Source organism: Aricia agestis, chromosome 3 (genome assembly GCF_905147365.1).
Source record: "Aricia agestis chromosome 3, ilAriAges1.1, whole genome shotgun sequence".
In the NCBI taxonomy this organism is placed as follows: Eukaryota; Metazoa; Arthropoda; class Insecta; order Lepidoptera; family Lycaenidae; genus Aricia; species Aricia agestis.
Genome location: NC_056408.1, coordinates 8,681,367 through 8,707,863, shown reverse-complemented (window position 1 = coordinate 8,707,863; position 26,497 = coordinate 8,681,367). Strand labels below are relative to the sequence as shown.

The window sequence follows — 26,497 nt, the reverse complement described above, 5'->3', positions numbered from 1 at the left end:
TATAATGAGCCTGCAGCTGCCCAATCGCGCTAAATAATTTCAGCTGAAACGCAACCGAAACGTGAACGTTACTCGAGTTTTTGACGTATTCGGTATCGCGCTATCCTTTTGACAGCTAGGTGAGACGCAGCTGTACCGTAGTTGTAACTCAAAAAAAGTTAATAAGGAGCTAGTTTAACTCGCACGAAACTCCAACGTTTTAAAGGTTTTGAACTAAGTGCGTGATTGTGTGGTGATTAATTAATTTTCTAAATCTAAATATATCGGATGAAAAATGTATTCGTATTTAGATTTACTTCAACTTTCTGACGAATGTGATACAGCAATGGCTCGAAGTATATCCCGCCGGGAGAATTTCAGTGACCGCTATAAAAGAAATGCCTTTAGGTTGTCGGATCGAATGTTTATTAAAAGGTACCGACTTTCAAAGGCTCTGACAAAAAATTTAATCCAAGAAGTAGCACCCGCACCCCACATGCCGCCAACCTTGCGCTCGGATGCTTTGGACGTGGAGACAAAGGTAAATTCTTAAATAAATAAACCACACCAACAATAAAAAGTGGAAGAAGTTTGAAAGTGACATGCCCGCCAAAACTCTTTCAGTTGTCAAGTCTCAGTTTGACAAGTTTTTATTATGTCAGCGTGTTCCTAAACTATTACTAGTGTACTGGCCTAATCGCTTAGGCCAATGATCGCTTAGGTTTAAGATGTTTTGATTTATGTCACACTTGACAGTACACTGATATTTTTTGGAAACACAACCCATATGTAGTCAGTGATGCCAACCTGCAGATAATTTCAGATCGGTGAGGAACCAATAGAAAATCTAGAAGTGTCTATCCTTACGCCATCTAGTTAAGATTGTTAAAATTAAAATTAAAAAATATAAATTGAAAATCCCTCATTATTGATGGTATTCCCTGGTATTACCGATAGTTTTCTTCCCATACGCCATCTAGCTACTAAAATGGAAACTGTTTGACAATCAAATAAAAAAAAAGAAAATGCCTCAATCCTCATTGTGTAGTATGATGCCAACCTGCAGATAATTTGAGAAGGGTGGGGAACCAATAGAAATCTAGAAGTGTCTATCGTTGCGCTGTCTGGTGGAGATTTAAAAAAAGAAAACAACCCATTAAAAAGTGGCAGCATCGTAATGCCATTTCTTCCAAATTAATCAAAGAAAAAAGGGATGACACTACGATGTTGCCACTTTTTAATTTCTTCACTTTCTTGATGGACTATATGTTCCAAATTCCAATATAAAAATCCAGCAGCAATAGGCCATAGCTGCTGGATTAGCCCAATTTAGGCTATGAGATAAAAATATGAGCATATAGCAAGGCTGAATACGTTAATGTTTAAGTCCGTAAGTAAGCGGCAAGCGCACCAGAAAAAAAAAATTACAGCTCATTGCGGCTCTTCAGCGTAGTGGGCCATCACGATGGCCCAGCGTGGGGAGGACGTAGTGGCGTAGAATGGTCGATGGCGCCAGCGCTGGCCGTGGAATGGCGGCGGTGTTGGTTTTTCGGCCGCACATCAAAGGATGATGGCCCAGCGATGGCGGTACGCCTCTACACGTTGGCGATACGACAGTCGATGCAGGCGCGGTCGCAGCCTGAAACTTTGGGGGGGGGTGTCACTCAGTAGTCACTACACTATTTTTTTTATCTGCGCCCTAGGACGGTTCTGGGTTCACAGCAGCTGTCTAAGGTCGGACGAAGTGGTGGTTAGAGGATAGCTAGAAATTTCAATTTTATCTTAGATTTTCATGTCCCCTGTGACCCCCCCCCCCCCCCCCCCCCCCCCTTCGGACTGCGCCTGAGTCGATGCCCGGCCGCCACAGAGTACTTTATTATATATCCGGCCGCGGTCGAGCGAGGACGACGTAATTCGTATTACAATTTACGAATTTAATTCAAAATGACGAGTACGTGGTATCATAATGAATGAAGCTATATTAATATGATAAAGGCGAAAGTTTGTATGGATGTATGGATGTTTGTTACTCTTTTACTCAAAAAATACTGAACGAATTTTAATGAAACTTTACAATAATAATAGCTTATACAATACATAACTCCTGACTTTCTAAAGATCCAAGTTTGGGAGTTTCACTGTTGTTTTAAGAACGGAAAGTATATTATGCTATTATTACATTCATCATTATCATCATCATCACTACCATAAACCATTATTTTAATTTTAGGCTCGAAATGATTATTCGTAGAATTCAAGAGAAGGTTCATATTAGGAGGGAAGGTCATACGAAGTTCACCGGGTCATCTGGTGAAGTCATAAATTATTATATTAAAAATGCACGTATTGCATTGCCGCAATGGCTAATGCTTACACGTCCATCTTGAACGACGTTTAGATCACAACTGAACACGGCCATCATGTAGAGGCGTTGCGACCACTGCATAGTTATCGCATGTGCCATTCGATTGGCTAGCGCTGGCCACTCATGTAGAGGGGCAATCAGACTTGGCTTGGACTTGGTCTGACTTGGCAGTTGGCTCACACAGCTGTCAGTACCTATGGCTGTATGGGCAACGCCCCCTTTGCCTGTCCCGACCGGGACGAATTATAAAAAAAAAATGTCAGTACCTATTGTCAGTCAATACGTCATTGAAATGTGTGTGACAAAAATGGTGCCCGTTTACCAGCTGGCAATACTTTAATAAAAAGTGAAAAGCTTTTGTTATCAACTTTAAATATAAGTGTAGTGATATGGCGTCTGTTTTAGATCTAGTAAAACATTACCAACACTCTATTGAAAAATATGCGAATGATGAACAAAAAGTAAGTATTTTCCTTGATGTTTTCAGGTTCCAGATTTTTAATAAAATTGAGTCGGGATTTCGCAATCGTCTTTGTGACCTAAGAACAAACGAGTCCAAGTAGTCGGTATTATCTTTAAATTATCATAGCTGTTATATTTCAGGTTTTAAAATGTATCGACAAATTGTTTAATTTGGATGTGACAGTCCAGCACTTGCAAGAAACTGGAGTCGGCAGAACTGTGAACGCTTTACGCAAGGAGCCCGGAGATATTGGTCAAGCTGCTAGAGCCCTCGTTTACAAATGGAAGTTGATGGTAGCGGCAGAAGAGAGTGATCAGGAAGATCACAATGATAGTGAGCATCTTCCTTATTAGTTGATATTTTTCAAATTGATACAATTGGATATCAAATGTAAATGTCTTTGTGTTGTAAGAATTTGCTTTTCAACTGATGAGCTTTTACAGAAACAAAATAAGGTAATAACAACTGATAACTGATATTTTCATTTGTGAGTACTTAATTAATTTATATATTAACTTTTAAATTGCTTTAAAGGCAACCTTTTTATTTCACAACAAGACTTAGTAAGTTAGTGTATCTAATAATTGTTATTGCACGATTTTTGTTAGATAACAAGGTACATTTTTTAAAAGAAATGAAGAAATTGTAGATAGTATTAAGTTCGTCTTAACATAAGCCCAATTTGCTAGAGAACAGTTATATTACAACTCATTATTTAGTTTTAATTTGAACACTAAGAAGTTACTATAATTATAAGCCAATGGATTATTTAAATTTAATATTTTAGTCACAATTTTTTTACAAAATGCAATTCCTAATTTTCATAGTTCAAAAGCTAATAATTATCCTGTCCTATTTACACGGTAACACGTCATTAGGATGTGTTAAATAATATCACTCAACTCTGGAAATTTAGTATTGACCCAAAAATGTTTTATCAATATTGTAAGACTATTTAAAACTTTTAACAGCTGTGTATACAATCCAAAAAACAATTGTATACTTACACATAATACATTTGTTTAGTTTCCTGTGTGGTTTTGATCATTGTGGTTTTTTCTTGTAAAGTTTGTCAACCGCTTAATTGTAATAAATAAAAGTTATTTAATTAAAATTACTACTATTAAAAACATCATTTGAATATTATTTTCTTCTATTATCACCAGGTTAAATTTTTATCCGAAAAAATTAGGTATGTAAGCAATATGTTAATAAAAAAATATAATAATACATAATATAATATTAGATCTAAGACATAATTTGATAATTTTTTATCGAACTTAAGATTGGATCTATTTTGAAATTGTATTTTAATTTTTAAAGTGTTCAAATATTTATATTTAATAATCAAAACAATATAAGTAAGTAGAATATCTACATGTTTAAACTTTGTTGTTTTTGACAAGGTGCAGCAAAATATAATGATTACAACCATGGACATGACTCTGATAATAACACTGAAAAAAAGCCAGTAAAACATGAAGATAAATATCAAAGTAGGAATAAACGCGATAACACTTCTCATGAGAAGTACAATGGTAGCTATAGCAGCAGCCACAAAAGAAAATGTGCCAGCAGTGAGGTAAGTAGATATAATATGCTCAATAGACAATAATTTTAGAAAATTTAACTACTGTATTTCCTGTAATACAAGTTCATAGTCAGATGTAAGAACTGTTTTTTGTGTAAAATATTTTGTCCTTAATAGTGCTCATGTCAATTTTAAAGGAGGAGGAACCTGAAAATAAAAAGTCAAAGCATAGCAGAGAAAATGGATATGTAGTAAAAAAAGAAATACAAATTAAGAAAGAACCTTCTGACAGTGAGGATAACAGTAATGATGATTATTCCTCGGGTAGTGAAAGTGAAAGCAGCGAGTCACAATCATCAGATGATGACAGAAAAGATAATATTAAAATCAAAAGTGAAAGAGACATTAAGCAAGAACCTTCAAGTAAAACCGAATATTCTTCGCATGATGAAAATGAAAAATACAAACAGGAAAAACGAAGTGAAGATAAATATGCTAAACATAATAGTAGCAAAACTGCCTATGAAAAAACAACACCAGAAAAATCTCACAGTTCGAGTAAACACAATAGTTCTTCTTCAAGTGATTACAAATCTGAAAAAAAGGAAAGACAAAACAGAATATTAGACAAAGAAATCCAATCAACAGCAAAGGAATACAAGTCAACACAAAAAGAACATCGCTCATCAGAGAAACACCACAGATCTTCAGAAAAGGAGCAAAGATCATCAGAAAAAGAACACAGGTCATCAGATAGGGAACATAAAGAACATCGGTCTTCAGAAAAAGTGCACAGATCTTCAGAAAAAGAACATCATACATCTGATAAGGGAAGCAAGTCATCTGAAAAAGAATATAGGTCAGCAGAAAAAGAAAATAAATCTTCAAAAGAAAAATCTGGAGAAAAAGTTAAAGAATCATCAAACAAGCATAATAGTAGTTCTGATAAGCATAAATCGAGTAGTTCTGAAAAACACAAATCAATGAGCTCTGATAAACATAAATCATCGTCTAGTTCCAATAAACACAAGTCCAAAGACTCAAATGGACATAAAGGCTCGGAAAAAACTTCGAGCAAATCAGAAAAACATGATTCTTCGAAAGACGAGAAAAGTAAAAGCTCATCAGTTAAAGAAACCTCCAGCCATAAGCATAAATCAAGTAGTAAAGATAAACATACTACACCAAGTTCTGATAAATCTAAAGACTTGGCGAATTCGTCTAAAGAAAAAGAACACAGAAGTGACAAAAAACACTCAACGCAAGATGCGAAAAGTCATTCTAAAAATAAGAGTGAAAAGTGTGAAGAAAAAGATAGTAAAATTAATAAGCATAGTTCTAGTAAAAGTAGTAACAAAAGTAAGGAAGACATACCAAAGAAAAAACCAGAAGTGAATGGTGGGGACAGTGATGATGGCATCGACTGTGGTTCAGGTAAGTCATTAGAGTTGAATTTTGTACCTAATATAAACAAATTTCCGTAACTAATTCGCGCCAGTTAAGTTTTCAGACGCGTGATTATATTCCATTCCATATTCCATACTAATTCCATACTAATATTATATATGCGAAAGTGTGTCTTGTCTGTCTGTTACTTCTTCACGCCCAAACCGCTAAATCGATTTTGCTGAAATTTAGTATGGAGATACTTTGAGTCCCGGGAAAGGACATATGATATTTTTTGTCGCGAAAAACGTACGGTTCCCGCGCGATAAACAAATTTTAGCGCAACGGAGTTGCAGGCATCATATACCCCAGCTGACAACTGAGGATTTCTGCCTGAATAAGCATACCATCTTACTTGGTTGAGGATATTCTGTTGGAGCTCATATTCCTTTAGTATTTGTTGGCGCCCATTAATTATAATTTATTCATACGATTGCGTTACATTTCAGGAGCGAGTTTTGCAGAGGCTCTGGGCATGGGCATGCCATCAAAATCCAAGAAAAAAACTAGCGGCGTGAAGGAAAGTTCTCCAACTAAGGGAATTTCCAATGATGTAAGTCACATATTTAAGAAAACATAGTATGGTCGTGGATAACTGATAACCCTTGCCTACCTACATGTATAAAATTTTGTTTAATTTTAGTTGAGCCCGGCAGCACTATTATCACCTAGTGCAAAGCTAGCGCCGTTGCCGGCAATAGAGATATCTGCCTTACCAGAGATATCACCCAACTACAGACCACGACCACCACCAAAGTTCCTACCACATTTCTCTGATGAAGATGCCATGAATGTTGTTATATCTACCAAAAACCAAAGGCAAGTTCATAATAATATAAAGTTGTTTTAAAAATCACGAAGCATGTTAAATTATCATTTATCATTATTTAAACGTATAAAATCTATTTTAGAACTAAAGTATACTCTGGAAATAAAACATATGGAAAAATACCAACACTGTATGAAATGTGTGTGCAAATTCTACAGGAGCATATTGATGGTAAGATTTTTTATCTATATGTATATATTTTAAATATATAGGTATGTCTGTATTTTAAATATATAGGTACCTATAATAATATTGTTTACATGAACACCATCCTATGTAAAAATTATTTAGTTTCCTAATCTTTATTTATGTCTGTCTTAGCTCTTGAGTATACCGGTGGAGTACCGTATGAAATTCTCAAACCGGTAATAGATAAAGCGACACCACAACAACTGTTTATGTTAGAGCATTATAATCCTTATCTAATGGAGGACACAGACCACTTGTGGAAGAAATTTTGTGAGAAAAGTTTCCGTAATAAGAAACGAGAGGAAATGGAAACATGGAGAGAAATGTATATTGTGAGTATCACAAAGCATAGTATTAAAGTCCTTATTAATAAAAAAAGTCTAATAATTCTTAAATCCAGTTTTTCTCCAATGTATCTGCATTTAAAAAAATGCATCACAGCCTGCTACTGATCATTGAGGAAAAGTGTTCTAAATAAGAGGTATTATAATGAGACAATAATTTTTAGTAGGCTCCTTCGAGAAATAATAAACGATTGTCAAATTGGTGACGTCAGTAAGCACACTGATAGCTAATTAAGTGCCTCATTTTAGTATTTATGTTGTACTAGATGACGGCCGCAACGGAGTTGCAGCTCATAATATCTTTTAAATGTGTGTGTGTTTTGTCCAAGATTATTTTTTGTTTATATTGATGTTAGCTATCCATTTTTGTAAGAATTATTCGTGAACGCGATTAAAAAAAAAAACAAAATGGCGTGTACAAGTCCCAGATAGACGCACTTTAACATTTATAATATTCGTTTGGATTATTTTGAAGACACATATATTTTAACTCATAAGTATTTTTCAAAAAATTTTCAGAGATGTCAAGAGGAACAAGAAATAAGGCTCAAATCTTTAACTGCGAATATTAAGATGACTCAGGAAGCAAAGAAAGCTCCAATCAAGCAAACCAAAATGGCGTACGTCGACACTGTTGTAAAGCCTCCGCGTAATATTGCAAAGAAACAGGTATATTTCATCTTAATGTTTTATTATTATCTAAGGAGATACGTGGGAGAGCCATGCTTCGGCACGAATGGGCCGGCTCGCCCGGAGAAATACCACGTTCTCACAGAAAACCGGCGTGAAACAGCGCTTGCGCTGTGTTTCGCCGAGTGAGTGAGTTTACCGGAGGCCCAATCCCCTACCCTATTCCCTTCCCTACCCTCCCCTATTCCCTTCCCATCCCTACCCTCCCCTATTATCCTATTCACTCTTAAAAGGCCGACAACGCACCTGCAACTCTTCTTATGCTGCGAGTGTCCATGGGCGACGGAAGTTGCTTTCCATCAGGTGACCCGTTTGCTCGTTTGCCCCCTTTTTTCATAAAAAAAAAGGATTAGATAATAAGCTGTTCATTAGGTCGATTGCATCGCCGTCTAAAAAGTAGTCCTTGTATTGGCAAATAATTAACAGACCAAAGAGATCAAATATCACAGGCATAAATTGTTAACAGGCTCAACATGGCACTGCTTTCGCGGCGACGGCTAGTCCTGCCGCCAGAGTGGCGTCGCTGGCCACCGCTCCCAATGTCCTCAGAACTGGCCGCCCCACCCCAGTTCCGACATTAACTTCGTCATCATTCAAACCCAAGAAAGCGCCGCTCATGCAAAAAGCCCTGCAGTTTATGAGAGGCCGTAAGCGATGATAAAATTAAAAATATTTTTAATGTTGACTATCTTTAAACGAAGAGGCATACATGTGGACAGTAAAACAACCATCATAATAAAAATATTTATTCATTACAAAAATACATTCTTACAATTATTTTTAATGTGATGAATTAATTATTAAAATAACTAGTTAAATATAATTCTAGACTAAATATTATCAAACAATATTATTGCCATTTATTTTTTTAAACTATATTATGTCTATTTAGAGGTAGTACTGAGGTATTTAGGGTACTAATTTAATGACAGTTTAAATTACAAGAACATGGGGTTCAGGTAGGTCTCAGGATTTATTATGCCATATTTATAGCTGACATTAAATACTATTGCACTTAAAAATTTTATTTATTATTTCTTGTCATATTATCGAAATCTGCCACATGAATGCTTTTTACATTTATATATTTTAAGAGTAAGTTTTCCTTGATTTCATTTTAATATTAGTTACGTCACTTAGTAATTAGATTATTGGAGACTACAATTTATTGTGAAAACTAATAATTTATTGTGGTCTGCATGTATTGGTGTAAATATAAACAAATTTATAGGCTATAACTGTATATTAGCTCTAGGACTCGAAAGACATCACATCATACCATAGAATATTTATTTCCCATACAACTAATGATTAAAATTATTATTGTTATGAGTTATGACACACCCTTGGTCCTAAATAGCGTAATTTATATTTTGTGAAATGTTATTCAGCAACTCCATAAAAATAACAAAAGTTATAATGGAATATCATACAATGATCTATATTACACTTATTATTTATATTATAAAAAGTGATGATATAAATCACTTTTTATAAACTGCCACTCTGTCAATTTGAAGGTATAAAAAGGCTGCGTTTCCACTGAAGCGGAGCGGAGCTTAGCGGTGCCGAATTGACCAATCACCATGCTCGAAATCTTCGCTGTCATTCCGCTGGAATAGCACGATTGGTCAATTCAGGCACTGCTTAGCTCCACTTCGCTTCAGTGGAAACGCAGCCTTACAGTCACCGTACCATATTTTGAATTTTATTACTAAGTAATAAAAACTGGTAAACTAGATCAGGAGTACAGTGTACAGTATATAAAGTCTGTTGGTATTTTAATAAACTATAAACAATAGTTTTAACATAATTTGTCTGTTTTAAATACTTTATATTTTTTAACATGCATTGCTTAATTGCTTTAAAAATAAAATTGTCATAATTAGATAAATTCATTTAAAATATCAACCAGTAAAATCTTGTAAATAAAAATAATATAAATTTTTGTCCTTGAAGATACCAAAAAGTACAATACAGAAATATTTTGTTTAGGAACAATACCTAATTTCATAACATTGAATAATGAGAGCATTACAAGTGTTACTTTCGATTCCTATTCACTTTGACATGGATTTTACTGTGGGTTGGATTGGTTTTACATGTTTTAATTTATGATGAAATTAGTGTCATATTTTTTTTAATTTCTTTGTTTTTTCGTATAACATTAAAAATGTACTATCAGAGAAGTTGATACCTAGGCAGATGGTGGACGTAAGTAATTTGGTTGCATTAAGTCAAACTCATCTGACCGATCACAACTAACATTGAATTGACATAGGCCAACCAAACAATGTAGGTCTGTCAACTGCCTAGGAATCAATTTCCTCAGGTATACATGTATTGTATGTATACAAAATTTAAACATATCAATTATAAATCTTATATAATAGCCAACTGACTAAACTAATTCTAACTTAAATTTAATTTCGGAGACAATTATAATAATTTTAAGTACTGCACTGGAAGAAACAAAGTCTTAATTTTCATTGAAAACTTTTACTTGAGTTGCAACTAGTTGCCAAAGCTTTTTTCGTTTAACTTTGGGTAAGATAGTTATCAGTTGCTAAAGTTTTACTGACGTTGACGCCCATAGAACAAATATTTAAAAAATATATATTATTTTAACAATAATTTAAACACATGTTTAAAATAACACAAATTAAGCTTAAAATATTCCTCTTACTTAAGTATTTTGCCCATTTATCATTATTCGCGCTGATCTTATTATTATTCCAAAGCTGCAAAGTATGGAATAATAGTAATTTATAATCACTTGATTGACTTGATTTCAAAGTCAAGTCCAGACATGAAACTCAAAACAAATTAAGACAAAGTTCCAGCGGAGGTTCCATTTCTTCATACTTAGTAATATGTATTTCATTTATTTATGAATATTGTTTGCAATGAATTTTTTCTACAATTCTCTTATGATTAGATGTGTTGTTTATTTTTATTAATGGCTTGTATGAAGTTTTGTGATGGAAATCATCTTTAATAAGAGGTTGCTGTGATATGGTTTGTGGATTAATTATGTGATCTAGTTATATTTTTTTATAATTTATGAACTACACTTTGTAGGTACATTTTTTTCATATCATAATAATTATTATATTCCATAAATTCATACATAAAATATCAGGAATGTGTTTCTCTCACTAATAATAATTGAAACAATTTTTATTTGTACAACATACCAATAATGTCAATGCCATAATTTTTTACTGTGAACTTAGCTGAAATACATCACATTGTCCAACAATATTTGTTTTATTAAAATGTTTTTATATGTATGTAAGTATGCAAGTATGAATAAATCATCTTGTCAAATAGTACCTTCTCTAGACCCACTATTGACTATAGGCACTAAAACTATTAACATTAAAGCCAACCCGTATTGAGATTGCTATACTTATTTTAGATCAAATTAAACAAAAATATAAAATGATAGATCTACATACATAAATGTAATTAGTTTTTTCACCTCTCCTGACACCTTACAATAATTGTGTATGTAACAACATTATATTATCATTTATAATGTTTAGTCTGTGATGACTGGTAACTTAATATCTACATTTTTAAGTACCTAGCTTTGTAGTTAATAAAGTATAATATGATGCATTACTTTAGTATAACACAACTTCAATGTTTCTAAATTTTGATTTGAGTTGTTTCTCATAATCTGTATTTATAATTCTCACACATTGATACAGAGCTAAAAACTTTAGCCTTTTATAGTACTCTGATATGACATCAACTATAACAGGGGTTATGTTTTGTATTCTGGAGAGACTTAAACTTTTCAGTGTCACAATATTTGGGTTACTTAGAGTCCGCAGTAATTTTTTTTCTGTAAAGTTATTATTGTTCCAAATTTGTAAGTGCTCGACATTTTTTAAGGATTCTAAAGCTACCAACCCATCATCTGTCAAATTCTCACTGCGGATTATAGCTAAATCTTTTAAGTTTGTACATTTAGCTAACAGTTGTAGGCAGCTGTCATCAACTGAGCTGCCTCCATATATATGCAATGTTACTACTATATGTTGTTTGGAAATAATCAGATCCTTGATGTAACTTAGCTCTAAAGTTTTGATTTTTTCAATGTATATATGGCAGAGATTGTTGCACTGTAATAAACCATAGCAATTCACTGGTGACAACCCGAAGTCTGATAAAGCTAAGTAAGACAGATCTTGAAATTTACTGAAGTCAATTGATATTTCAGTCCCAGTGTCGAGTACAATAGAGTTTTTCAAACTTATCTTCCTTAGCTTCGGCCATTTGAGAATATGTTCCTCGAACTCTTTACTTATTCTACACATGACAAGCTCCAAGCTTATTAAGTTACAACATTCTTCAATGACGTCTTTAATTACGGAGTAACTATAAACATACTGTACTCTTAAATTGCGAATGAGGTTGCGATGAGTTAATATAATTTCTAAGTTTTTTTCACTTACTTCACTCTGCCCCGGTTTTCCCGAGTAGACGATGGTAATTTTACGCCACAACACAGGGTCACCTGCTATTTTTTTCCATCGTAGACAGACGCTCTCACAAGTTATTAAAGATGTTAGCGGTAAAAACTTAAAAAGATGTATCATTAGTTCATCAGGTAAGATGTTGATTCCCATTTCTGGACCTTCTGCACAAATAGTCATCTCTTTGGACATTGGACAATTTATTTCTTGTGAAAAGACCACAGATTAATTTGTATATAAAAAACTGATAAAATTCTATGTAGGTGATGCTACGTTGTCCAAAGAATCCCACGCATACCTACTTTGCTTATCAGAAAATGTATTATTCTAGCTTTCACGCTTAAACATTATTGTGAGAAAGTGTGGTCATAGTTACTACGCATTATTTTGATAGAATGTATCCTAAATGCATTTTGCGTTTTATTTTATTTACAAAACGTAAACAAAAAGTTGCAATAGTGCAAGATGGTGCAAGACATCTTTCAAAAATTCTTCTTCGTCAGACGTCATCTAACACAAAGAGAATGTCACAGATTACTAGTATATGAGAATGTCATATAGGTACTACGTACAAGAGGTGGGATTTAGAAGAAAAAAAAAACATTTATTATTTTTTTAAATTGAAACTAAAGTTAAATTTTTTAAGTGAAAAACCTTCCACTCTATGTTTGGCATGTTTACCAAAAATTAAAAAAAATAAGCTCAAATAAATGTTTTATTTCAATAAAAATTATTGTCCATAGCTAAATAAACATAAAACAATAATACAGATTTAATCCACAAGGTTATGGCAACAAATCCGTCCACTGGATCGGAATCGGAGCGTACGCAGCTCCGATTCCGATCCAGTGGACGCGCATCTTTATACATACACACATAAGTATTATTACTTTTTTTGTTACACTCTGTACATACGACAGCTGAAATCTATCGCTCAGGACTCAGGCCAGCTGTACACCACCTCACTTGATCAGAGGATTTTCCCTTAGTGGCCGCACCTCTCATAATCCCATACCTTCCTTCTTCTCCTCCTTAAATCTCCTTAACAACCATTTCCTGCAGACCAAAATGTTGCAAACTAGTACAGGGATCTAAAAATCTGAAATTAATGAAAAGTTTTTCATTTAAGTACTACATTTCCATATATAAATTATTATAGTTAATAACCTTAACGTGCAATTAATTACTACAATAAATCAATAGACACATTTCAACATTTTCGAAATTAACTGCATACATACTGATACATTATAATATTTTCCATGAAATAATAATGTATCTTTTTCATATTATTATAGTTTAAGTTGTAAATTATTATACAAATATTATGCAAAAATTCACTATGACATACTTTGTATTAGAACACGGTATGACATAGTTATGTTTTGCTTCAATTTATCAATTTACGGTTATATTTACATTTTACAATGGCTTACCAAGTTTTTCAATAATTAATCCACTAATTTACAATTTTTGAAAGAGTTGCTACAAAATAATTTTCACTAACTGAAAATCGAACTTTGAGTTTTAAACTTCTTCTTCGTCTTTTTTATCAACCAATCACAGTCGATCTTGCTTAAAAATTGAACAGATCATCCAACTTACTTTAGGTGCTACGTTTAAATTTGGAACCCAATTTTTTTTTGTTTGAAAGTTTTACCCACCTGCTTGCTTAGATCGAAATACTGGTCTAATCGCTTAGGCCAATGAACGCTTAGGTTTATGATATATTTTTGATTTTTGTCACACTTGACAGTACACTGATATTTTTTAGAAACACAACCAATATGTAGTCAGTGATGCCAACCTGCAGCTAATTTCAGATCGGTGGAGAACTGGCAATAGAAAATCTAGAAGTGTCTACCGTCGCGCTGTCTGGTGGACATTTAAAAAAGAAAACAACCCTTTTACCCCGGTATTGTATTATTGGTAGTCAAGACGAAACAAAAGATCTATCATTGGATCTATCCTATCTACTTAAATAATATGAGCCGTGTTCGTTTCATTTTTTCGCAGCCTGGCAGCTGACTGTCAACTTTATAATTGAGTGTCATGTTCTAAAATACCAATAAAATACTAAGACTGGGTTGCACCAGAGGCGTGGGTAAAGTTAAAGTTAAATATGGCGTCCAAACACCCCATATTCTCATACGACATCTGTCAATTTTTCCGGTTATAGTTAAGGTTAAAGTTAAAGTTAGTTGGTGCAACCAAGTCCAACAATTTCTGTCAGATTTTAGAACATGACGCTCACACTGACACTATTTTTTTAAAAACGAAACGAACACGGCTATCTAGCCGTGTTCGTTTCATTTTTTCGCAGTTTGGCAGCTGACTGTCAACTTCATTTAATTGAGTGTCATGTTCTAAAATACCAATAAAGATTTTAGAACATGACACTCACAGTGACACTAATTTTTAACTTTGCGCATACGTAATGTGCATTTGAAAAACGAAACGAACACGACTACAGCTATAGTTGGTGCAATGGTTGGTGCAGTTCAAAAAGTCTTTTTCACAGCATCTGTCTTTTTATTTTCAATCACAATAAGCAATAAATGTGCACAGGCGTCAATTCGAACGAAACAGACAAATAACTATGGAGGGTAGATGTGTGGAGGTAAAAACTGAGACACTTCGTTGACAGACAGGAAATCTGTGCAGGAAATAGTATGTTGTACAGTTCGACAAGGCTTTAATTGAATGTGTCAATGTCAGTCAATGTGCGCTGCTATGGCTGCTGGTAAAGGAGAACTGTCAAAAATGACGTTTTTGTATGATAGAAGCGTTAGTTCCTTTTCTCGCCACGTTCATAAACAGCCTTGTCGAACTCTAATCTTGATATTTGTTTCAACAGGTTTCAACTGTGTAAAGTGCGAGTTGCCAGAGTTCAAAATTTCGGTCAGATCTATGGAATAAATGACATTTGAAAAATTGACCATGACTTATTTGACGGTTGAACCACCGAATAACCTATTCTTCAGTTAACTATCCGACATTTTATCTCAGGATTGAAAAATCGGCCCTTAGACGTCTAAATTTAGTAAGGTGGAATAAGGGCTTAACACGCCGGCGGATGCGCGACGCGACGGCAAGGCGGCCTGCCGTGAATGGAGCCCTTTAGTTTCATTCGACGCGAATCGCGAGGCGAAGTGCGAGGCGAATAGCGAGCGCACTGTTTACACATTCGTGTTCGCCATTCGCCTCGTGATTCGCCTCGCTATTCGTGCGAATGTATAAATGCGGTATCATATAGGTATCCATTCCATCACAGTTTCGCATACCGCATGACGATTTACGGAAATAAAAAAACCGAAGTTTCTAGTTTTGGAAAATATAAGTATTTACTATTATAATTAAAGTATAAAAGTACATAAATATTTTATTAAATATTGAGTTATATGAAATCTGCAAAGGCACATGCTTTTATCCGACCAAATATATAAATATTGAAACCACAGAATAAAAATACTTTGTTAGTGTCTCGCTATCCGTCGGGACGGGTCGTCTCTACTTTGCTGTACCAAATAAATTACATAAATAATTTGCACTTATATTATCTTGTGGAGCGGCCCGATTCCAATCCCGGCATTTATAAGTACTTATTAAATTAAATTTCAAATCATGTTACACTTAAAGAGTATCGCCAAAACTGTCGTACCGCCACTGAAAAATGCTGTTCAAAATGAAGCTGTAAATACTTCGATAAAGCTCGTGCCCGCAATTGCAAACGTGAGCTGCCGCAACTATGCAAGCCATGAAATTCCAGACAGACTTAAAGATATTCCCACTAGTGCAAATCCAAGATTTTTCGACATGGTGGAATACTTTTTCCACCGAGCCTGTCAAGTAATCGAAGATAAGTTGGTAGAAGATATGAAATCGAGGGTTACCATCGAAGAGAAGAAGAAAAAGGTAGCCGGAATTTTGAAGCTTATGCAGCCCTGTGACCACATCATCGAGATCCAGTTTCCGCTCAGACGTGACTCTGGTGATTATGAAATGATCCTAGGATACCGGGCTCAGCATTCGTCCCACAGAACACCAACCAAAGGAGGTAAGTCGCAAATCCACGTTATTTTCTTCATTTCACCCACTTGCAAGTATTAACTTATTTTTAGACGTGAAAATTGAAAACACGTGATTCTGCAATGTTACGTATTACTAACCAAAAAGATGGAAAAATCCATAGAAATAACCTTTACTCGGTTTCATAACGACTTGTTGTTTTTACTGCAAGTACTTGTAAGTTGTACTTACAGCAAAATGCTCTGAGGTAACAAGTACTTGGCAAAATGTTAATTTTACAGAATATGTCGTTGGGTTGGAATACCGCCCGAACTTTTTTGGGCTTAGTGTAAATTTACAGTTTTTCATTCGAAAGTACATTTTGGTCATTTTCGTCTATCAGTCATCAGTCAACACTCATACATACACAAAACCTTATGTTGAAATTCATAATGTAAAAAAATGCATTCCTTATTTAAAGAATACTAGCAACCCGCCCTGGCGTTGCACGGTTTTTTCAGTGGATATATATATATATATATATCCACTGAAAAAAATGATTAAAATTGATAGTCTATGATCACTCACAGGGACCGTGGTCTACTTCTTATCTGTGCCAAATAACATAAAAATTGCTCCAGTCAGATAAGCCCTTTCAAGTAATATTCCCTGTTTTTTCCACATTCTCCTATTAGTCTTAGCGTGATAAAATATAGCCTATAGCCTTCCTCAATAAATGGGCTAACACCGAAATAATTTTTCAAATCAGACCATAAGTTCCTGAGATTAGCGCCCTTTCCAATAATGTTACCCATTATTTCCACATTTTCCTCTATTTCTTCGCTCCTATTAGTCTTAGCGTGATAAAATATAGCCTATAGCCTTCCTTGATAAATGGGCTATCTAACACTGAAAGAATCATCAAAATCTGTTGCGTAGTTTTAAAGATTAAAGGGAACAAAGGGACATGAGGGAATAAAAGCAACTTTATTTTATAACGAGCTTTTGCCCGTGGCTTCGCTCGCGCTAAGAAGTAATATTATATACAAAATTTCATCCCCTATTTTAACCCGTTGGGGGTGGAATTGATCAAAATCCTTTCTTAGCGGATGCCTACGTCATAACATCTACCTGTATGCCAAATTTCAGCCCGATCGGTCCAGTGGTTTAGGCTGTGCGTTGATCACCATGTCAGTCAGTCACCTTTGAGTTTTCATGTCAGTCAGTCACCTTTGTCTCATGTGATTTCCACACCACCCTTTTAGGCCTTCAGCGCCCACAACAGGGCATTATCACTAACTTTGGGAAAGGCTGATCTAAACAGAATTGTCTCTTGGCCCGACATAGATTTACATTCTACAATTTGATCCTTCTTTTAATGGAACCTTCAATCTTTGTTTTTCTGTGTGGAAATGACTCATGATGCTCAAAATTATGATTGCCAAGTCCCATTGGCATAGTCAAACTTTAGTCCAAGACAATGTGGTAAAATGTTCACAATACCAAACATGAAACAATATTTTAATAAATAAATAATATTATAATAAATGAGAAAGTATATGTATGTCTGTCACCTCTTTATATTTAAATGGCTGAACTGATTTAGATGATATTTGATATTGAAATCTTTGTGAAACAATAAAGGACATTGGATAGTTTTTGTTGCATAAAATTTTATGGTTCCCACTTAATTACGGGTATCAACTATTCTTTTATAAAAATACTAAAACTTAAGAATAGCTGGGTCTACTTGTCGAGCCAAAATGAAGAAATTTATCTATCGGACAGGTTTGAATGGTTTTTCAAAGATTACTGTAAAAACAGTAAAAAAGATGATATTAATAATAATTATAATAACATGACGTGTCATAACAGTGTGTCTATTTAATTAATAGTAATTAACTTTAATGGTAAAATAAAAGGATAAATGAAATAATTGTCACTTCCCATGAAAAGAATAGGTACCGGACAAATTAAAATAATTACTTTGTACTTTTATCAGTAAAGCAGCAACAATTATATCATCTGCATATACGTGGGAGAGCAATGCTTCGGCACGAATGGGCCGGCTCGACCGGATAAATACCACGTTCTCACAGAAAACCGGCGTGAAACAGCGCTTGCGCTGTGTTTCGCCGAGTGAGTGAGTTTACCGGAGGCCCAATCCCCTACCCTATTCCCTTTCCTACCCTCCCCTATTACCCTATTCCCTCTTAAAAGGCCGGCAAGGCACATGCAGCTCTTCTGATGCTGCGAGTGTCCATGGGCGACGGAAGTTGCTTTCCATTAGGTCACCCGTTTGCTCGTGTGCCCCGTTATTTCATTAAAAAAAAAACTGGATAATGCAGCACAATCACATAATTTTCAGACAAGAAAGATGAAAATTTCAGATATCAACAATAGGAGTTCTTGAGATACAGTCTGGAGACAGACAGACATTGAAATCTCAGAAATAAGGTCCCGTTTTTACCCTTTGGGTACTGAACCTTTAATACAGTGCTAGTGCTTATTGGGCACACACTTAAGCACTATAAAAATAACTGGAGTGGTTTGCCTGGGTTTAATTAAACTGGCCACCATGGGTATCAACTACCATCACTGATTATATCAGTTCTACGGTTGGTTTATATCTTATATCTTTAAACGAGCAATTCTTGTATATATATATTGGAATCTCGGTAACGGCTCCAACGATTTTCATGAAATTTAGTATATAGGGGGTTTCGGGGGCGATAAATCGATCTAGCTAGGAATCATTTTTAGAAAATGTCATTTTATATGTGTTTTGACCGAGCTAATTAAATATATTAATTAGCTCGGTCAAAACTATTAATAGCTAGTTAAATATATTAAGTAAACATTTTGTTGTCTCAAGATTATCAATCTGTCTTTTTTCGCTCTTACTGATTTTTAACCCCCGACAAAAAAGAGGGGTGTTATAAGTTTGACGTGTCTGTCTGTCGGTCTGTCTGTCGGTCTGTCTGTCTGTCTGTCTGTCTGTCTGTCTGTCTGTCTGTCTGTCTGTCTGTCTGTCTGTCTGTCTGTCTGTCTGTCTGTCTGTCTGTCTGTCTGTGGCATCGTAGCATCCAAACGGGTGGACAACAATTATGGACTAAAATATCACTTTACACTTAGAATTATTTAAACTTAAAGTCAGTAAAATATATTATTTCATTACTTTTTAAAGTTATTTGGTGGGGGTTTTTTTAAATTTCTTATTTGTTCCATGTTATTATTTCCTACCAAATATTGTAGATTATATTTTGATTACTTTGTTATTGTTAAGTATTTATTATTTGCTGCTTTTTTGTATTTCTCACAAAATCATATAATGGCCTAAACAGAATGTTCATGGCTTCTAGGATAATAGTTGCGGCTTTACCACGGTCCAGGGAGGATAAAATGGTGTCATTACAAAATTGGAACCGGCAAATATTATTAATAATGCTGGTGACGCTTCTGTAAATAGAGTTCTAGAAGGCAAGGACCCCCAAAACTGAGATCCTAAAGAATCAAAACTACGATCTCGATTCTATATACATACTAACAAAGTATAAAGCTTAGTACAGTGTACTGGTCATATTGTTATTCACCTCCATAACCAATACTTCGAGTGGGTGATCATTCAAGATTCCAAAGAAAAGTCCATCAATCATTACCACACGTGACATCTGATTAAAATAGCATTGCTGGCTACGGCTGAGATAAATTAGTTCCATACAGCAGTCGCGATACCACACACACCAGTCACCACACATTGGTTCGCTAATGTCGTTAGCAACAGTGGGCGGGGCTCTGACGCGTTTGACGTCATAGGAATATATAATCCGATAAGTAATTCAATTTAAAACATTGCATAAGGATGGTAAATGGTAATACGCTTCGCAAAGACCTTAGACCAATGTTCAGTAAAATACAGATATGGTGTACTACTATTTGACCTTGGAAATAAGATTCAAAAGTGGTATAGAGTGAATAGAGTGGTCGGTGACTGCGCATGATTTTATAAAGCTCTCTTAAGTCCAAGGCAAAAAGGTGTTTGTGATATCGCGCCGCACGTTGCAGTGGTAACGCTCTAAATATCATCTGGCTATAGAAAAGTCTGGTCATGGATACCAAAACTTACCCTTCAAATAACCTGTACTGATAATCTATCTCGCCTCCGAAAGTCACGTATTCGCACACCTACAAAAACATTTGCGTATCTCTGACATCATGTTGTGCTGTGTGCAGCGTCTTATCAAATATTTATATAACACGAAAACAAGATAATGAACAGCACACGATAATTTTTTGGTAAAAGTGATAATCTTGTATCCATGTTGACTAGAATCGTCATCCATTAGAACGATATTTTTAGTTGACGAAGCGTGATGTCCAGATCACACCCACTTTTGTTCAGTGACGAGATCTCATGTGAACATGACGAAAATGTAATCTTTTATTTTTGTAAACATTTATCTCATCAATATCAAGAGTCAAGACGTATTATGGTATTTGACAAAGAATGGCCAAAAAATAGCTTAGGATCCGGACTCGTGAAATATAAGACACCAGAAAACAATACCTATAGCAGGTTCCATTTTTAACCGACTTCCAAAAAACGAGGAGGTTATATATTCGGCTGTGGATATTTTTTTTTGTATGTTCGACCACTACTCCGCCGTTTGTGAACCGATTTTCAAAATTTTTATTTTGTTATATTAGGTTTCACTCCAATTTGGTCCCATTTTCACAAAAGTGGTGATCTGATGATGGGATCCATGAGTAATCGAGGGAACTCCTCAAAATTTATATGGAAACATATGGTGATTTTGGTTTTATGAGAAGCATCCCAAGCATATGCTACCAAAACGCAAGATTTTGCATCAAGGTATACTATGGTTCCGAAGATACTAAGAGAACTCCGGATTCCTTATGGATACAAGTTTGGGGGCTTAGGCGTTGTTTTAAGAACTGAAAGCATATGCTACTATGCAAATTACATTCATCATTATCATCACTACCATGTTTTAAGAACTGAAAGCATATGCTACTATGCAAATTACATTCATCATCATCATCACTACCATGTCAGGGTCACCAATGTCACAACTCACATGGTTGTATATGGATACAATATAATATCATCAGTCATCACGTAACACGTTATGTCCTTATTTATTTGGTACATTTGAAAGCAATTTTAATACAAAAAAATATACTTAATGTTGTTTCAAAATACATAATATTTCAAGTACCACAAAATTGAACATAAGTAACAAATTCAACCTTTAGTCCAGAGCGTAAGGCACACATTTGGGTTGGAATGAAGGAAACAGGTCACTATGGAAAAAAGACTTAGAAAAATTTTTCGTCAAAATTTTAACCTCTTATAACCACCCTTTTTGAATATATCTCAGATAAACTTTTCTCAAAAATCAACCCCTGGCCAGATACAGGCCGATATACGAACCTCGTTCGTATGGCGAAAATACTTAAAAAAATTTGACGACAAAAATACAACTCCCTATGACCACCCCTTTTTAATATACCAGTCGATAGGGGGCACCAAGGGAAGCAAAAAAGCTCAGATAAACTTTTCTCAAAAACCAACCCCTGTCGAATGACAGGCCGAAATGTGAACCTTGTTAGTATGGCGAAAATACTTAGAAAAATATGGCTAAGGTTTAGGAACCTACGTCAATTAAATGTTGGTGACATGGGTTAAGGAGGATTGTTTTGGGTGAGAAAAACTCCTACTTACCGTTTCCACCGCCAGTAAACTCTCCGTTTAGAAGAAATTCACATTTGAGATTTTCGTAATCTTCAGATATGATCATCTGTTTTCTGATGTTTACGAAGTATTTTTAAGGCATCTCAAGGCTGTGATGAGTGGGTCTTACTTCACTACTCAGCTACGGATACCGAAGGGCAGGCTCGGGGGGCGCAGCCCCCCGCCAAAACAAAAACAAACACAATCTAGAAAGTCCAAAAGTAGGTTAGGTTAGGTTGGAACTTAGACCACAACACCCAGATATAAGAGCTCCGCGTAGCGGGGCTCCGTCGACTTTCTTTTGTAGTAGTTTGTCAAATAAATTGGGTAGGTTTGTAAACATTTACCAAGATTAAGATAATATTAAGGGGTACAAGTTGAATTTTCTTACGCGATGGTTAGTAGGTAACTAAAAAGAGTGAAATTATTATTTTTAACAAAAAAAAAACCAAGGTAAAAACAATAATAACATCCTTATAATATGAACTAAAAAGTATTAAATAATTTTTCATATCTAATAGTGCCTTTTTCTGAATTCGGCTAAACCTCAACTACTTCTGTACTCAATCTTCATAATTTTGAAGTCGGTACCAGTTCCAAAAGTTTCAAATATTCTGTAATGATGAAGATTGAGTACAGAAATAGTTGAGGTTTAGCCGAATTCGGAAAAAGGCACTATTAGATAGGAAAAATTATTTAATACTTTTTAGTTCATATTATAAGGTTGTTATTATTGTTTTTACCTTGGAAGTCGGTTTTAATTTTTTGTTAAAAATAATTATCTATACTAATATTATAATTGGGAAGAGTTTGTTTGTTTGTTAGTTTGTTTGTTTGAACGCGCTAATCTCAGGAACTACTGGTCTGATTTGAGAAATTCTTTCAGTGTTAGATAGCCCATTTATCAAGAAAGGCTATAGGCTATATTTTATCATGCTAATACTAAAAGGAGCGAAGAAATAGAGGAAAGTGTGGAAAAAAAACGGGGGGAAATTATTTGAAAGGGGTTTATTTGAACGCGCTAATCTCAGGAACTACTGGTCCGATTTGAAAAAAATTTTCAGTGTTAGATAGCCTATTTATTAAGGATGGCTGTAAGCTATATTTTATTGCGCTAAGACTAATAAGAGCGAAGAAATTGAGGAAAGAGTGGAAAAAACGGGATAAATTTTTTGAAATGGCTTACTTGAACGCGCTAATCACAGGAACTACTGGTCCGATTTGAAAACTTCTTTCAGTGTTATATAGCCCATTTATTGAGGAAGGCTATAGGTTATATTTTATTACGTCAAGACTAATAGGAGCGCAGAAATAGAGAAAAATGTGAAAAAAACGGGGGAAATTATTTGAAAAGGCTTATCTCACGAACTACTGAAGCAATTTTTCTGTTATTTGGCACAGATAAGAAGTAGACCACGTGAAGGATCAAAGGCTATTTTTTATGGACTAATTTGTCTGTGAAATATCTAATTAACGCGGGTGAAGCTGCGCGGAACGTTATATTTCGCGTAGTCACGACTCACGAGTCACGACATCACGCGTAAACGGCTGGACGCATTTTTCTGAAATTTGGTATAATCTTATAAAGATACTTTGAGTCCCGAAAAGAACATAGGATACATTTTGTCTCGGAAAAATGTACGGTTACTGCACAATATACTTTTATGATTTGCGCATTAACTATTCAATCTATTTTGATGGTATTTGGTATGGAGAGCTCTACGTGGTAGAGCCATGCTTCGGCACGAATGGGCCGGCTCGACCGGAGAAATACCACGTTCTCACAGAAAACCGGCGTGAAACAGCGCTTGCGCTGTGTTTCGCCGAGTGAGTGAGTTTACCGGAGGCCCAATCCTCTACCCTATTCCCTTTCCTACTCTCCCCTATTCCCTTCCCTTCCCTACCCTCCCCTATTACCCTATTCCCTCTTAAAAGGCCGGCAACGCACCTGCAGCTCTTCTGATGCTGCGAGTGTCCATGGGCGACGGAAGTTGCTTTCCATCAGGTGACCCGTTTGCTCGTTTGCACCCTTATTTCATAAAAAAAAAAAAAATGGAGATACTTTGAGTCTCGGGAAAGGACAAAGAATACTAATTTTGTCCCGGAAAATGTACAGTTCCCGCACAATAAACTTTTGTGATTCTCACCTAAACTATTTAATCTATTTAGAGAAAATTTGGCATGGAGATTGGAGATACTAATTTGAATCTAGGACAAGGAATATTTTCTGTCCCGGAAAAATGTGCGGTTCCCACACAATATACTTTTCTTATTTGCGCGTAAACGACTCAATTGATCGATGTACTGGAACAACTACTTATAAACTAAAGTCCACACGGACGAAGTCGCGGGCAACAGCTAGTTTATTTATCAATAAGCTCTATAATTATTATTCCACGATTGATACCTTTGAATCTATAGATAGAGAAGCCTTTAGTTGATATAAATTGTTAATGCATATACCAAAAGCCTGTATTGAAAGTAATTTCCTCAGTTTTATGTGCCAGTGCGTCATTTCAATATAGCCTAATTATGTTCTTATGTCGCGTTTGCCACGGACCGGGGGATATTAAATGGAATAAAAAACGTATTACAATTGAGAGTCGAGACGTTTTTAAGAGTGGCGATACTTAGCTTAAAAGTGTTAAACGGTGGAAAAACAGGTCCACTATAATCTGGTTTCTCTAATTCGCCTTGCAAGTTGCAACGTCTCTGGACGAAATTGTTAGAAACTAGAAAGCTTCTAGAATCTAGAATATAGAACTTCAATGTTAGTATTTCGCGATTCTGTAAAATTCCTCACTCTAATACATAATCCTATTTCAGGTATTCGATTCTCAACTGATGTCACCAGGGATGAAGTCAAGGCTCTGTCTGCTCTGATGACATTCAAGTGCGCCTGCGTCGACGTGCCGTTTGGCGGTGCTAAGGCCGGTATCAAGATCAACCCCAAGGAGTACTCCGAACATGAACTGGAGAAGATCACACGACGATTCACCCTCGAGCTGGCCAAGAAGGGATTCATTGGTGAGAATTTTAATTTTTAGAAAGGTTCTTGGCTCGATAAGATGTAAGTCCTAAAGCTCACCTTTCGATTACCAGAGATTCTTTAAATCGAATACTCTTGACGAAAAGATCATCTTTCGCCCATGTGTTTTGAGTTTTGACGCACGCCGTAGGAGTGTCGCAAAACAAAGCACAAAAAGTATTGGTGCTTGCCTCGGAACAATTTCGAAATGAAACAAACCGGTTCCTTCAATGTCCAGGTGGTACTAGAGGTGAAACAAGCTTAGAAAGGAAAAACTTCCCATCTTAAACCTGATTAGAACCTAAGCGATTTTACTACTTCAGCATGTTACAAAGTAGATATCGCAAAAGGTCATTGTCGTCCATGTCAATAACCTGACTTATGTTGCATGTTGAAAATTACTGCCTAGTGCAGATATGCCTCGATGGAAATAGCTCTATCGGATCGTGATTTTCTGACCTTGTACGCTGTCATTGCCTGTCACTGATAACCGCTACCGTCTGCTCTACATCTTATGATAAAAATACTGGATACCACGTATGTAATAACTCTAGATTCTAGATTAACATTCCTCTAAAGTAGATAATATTTTTTTTTTTTTTTTTTTTTTTTTTATTCTATGGACGCTTCACACCACGTCAGTCTGGCCCCGTGCTAAGTACCTAAAGGACTTGTGTTACAGGCACCAGACAACGGAAATATATTTAATAATTTTATACTATACATATATTTAAGATTTTTATTATATCATACACATATATAATACACATCCAGACCCGGGAACTTTGAACAATATTTGTTCCGTCGGCGGGATTCGAACCCGCGACCCCCGGCTTGAGCTACCGACGCGCTCACCACTGAGCCACAGAGGTCGTCACTACGTATTATGTTAATAATACTAGTTAGAACTGAAACATAACAAAGAAACACGAAAGATTTTCTTTAAATGTAAAGTCGGCGTTGTTTTTCACCGACTTCTTGTGTTGTTTGTAGACTGGAATTAATGTTTTGTGTGTCCAGGTCTTTTTACGTTATAGTCAGGAAGCCCTAGACCATTTTTTTTATTACATAAAAAATTATCAAAGGGTGAAAACACGACCCTATTCATGAGACTTCGATGTCTGTCTGTCTGTCTTTCTCCAGGGGCCATACCACGAAATCGTTTTGAGACTAAAACAATCGTACGAGAATGCAGCGTAAAGCGTTCTACTCTAAAATAAACGAGAAATTACGTTGTCAGAGCAGGTCGCGGCATTCTCAGCAGATTGAGTCTCAAAACGGTTTCGTAGTAGGCCTACAGACTGTATCTCAAGAACCGCTATAGCTAGAGTTCTGACATTTTCACAGATTGTGTATATATCAGTTCTGTTGCCGCTATAACAA

The 26,497-nt window shown here is 35.4% G+C and overlaps 3 protein-coding genes and 1 long non-coding RNA gene across 4 annotated transcripts in view; 2 read left to right on the top strand and 2 right to left on the bottom strand.

Moving 5' to 3' along the window:
• Window positions 1-752: 752 nt before the first annotated feature.
• LOC121725703 lies at window positions 753-1,131 on the bottom strand. Its single transcript, XR_006035427.1, has 2 exons — window positions 1,040-1,131; window positions 753-786 (listed from the first exon to the last, which is right to left on the bottom strand). It is a non-coding gene; the product is annotated as an uncharacterized LOC121725703 (long non-coding RNA).
• A 1,506-nt stretch (window positions 1,132-2,637) lies between these two features.
• On the top strand, window positions 2,638-8,633 carry LOC121725297 (transcription elongation factor B polypeptide 3-like). Its single transcript, XM_042112187.1, has 10 exons — window positions 2,638-2,805; window positions 2,948-3,140; window positions 4,214-4,389; window positions 4,536-5,772; window positions 6,234-6,337; window positions 6,428-6,603; window positions 6,696-6,784; window positions 6,935-7,134; window positions 7,666-7,815; window positions 8,303-8,633. Exons 1-10 carry the CDS (start codon window positions 2,734-2,736, stop codon window positions 8,492-8,494), a joined length of 2,589 nt encoding a protein of 862 aa, XP_041968121.1. The 5' UTR covers window positions 2,638-2,733; the 3' UTR covers window positions 8,495-8,633.
• A 2,269-nt stretch (window positions 8,634-10,902) lies between these two features.
• LOC121725647 (F-box/LRR-repeat protein 7-like) lies at window positions 10,903-12,765 on the bottom strand. Its single transcript, XM_042112676.1, has one exon. The coding sequence runs from the start codon at window positions 12,513-12,515 to the stop codon at window positions 11,466-11,468; it is 1,050 nt and encodes a 349-aa protein (XP_041968610.1). The 5' UTR covers window positions 12,516-12,765; the 3' UTR covers window positions 10,903-11,465.
• A 3,019-nt stretch (window positions 12,766-15,784) lies between these two features.
• LOC121725645 (glutamate dehydrogenase, mitochondrial) overlaps window positions 15,785-26,497 on the top strand; it is a 32,911-nt gene continuing 22,198 nt past the window's right edge. The window contains exons 1-2 of the mRNA XM_042112675.1: window positions 15,785-16,380; window positions 24,913-25,113. Of these exons, the coding sequence (XP_041968609.1) occupies window positions 15,948-16,380; window positions 24,913-25,113 (634 nt within the window). The 5' untranslated portion in view covers window positions 15,785-15,947. The remainder of the gene's footprint in view (window positions 16,381-24,912; window positions 25,114-26,497) is intronic.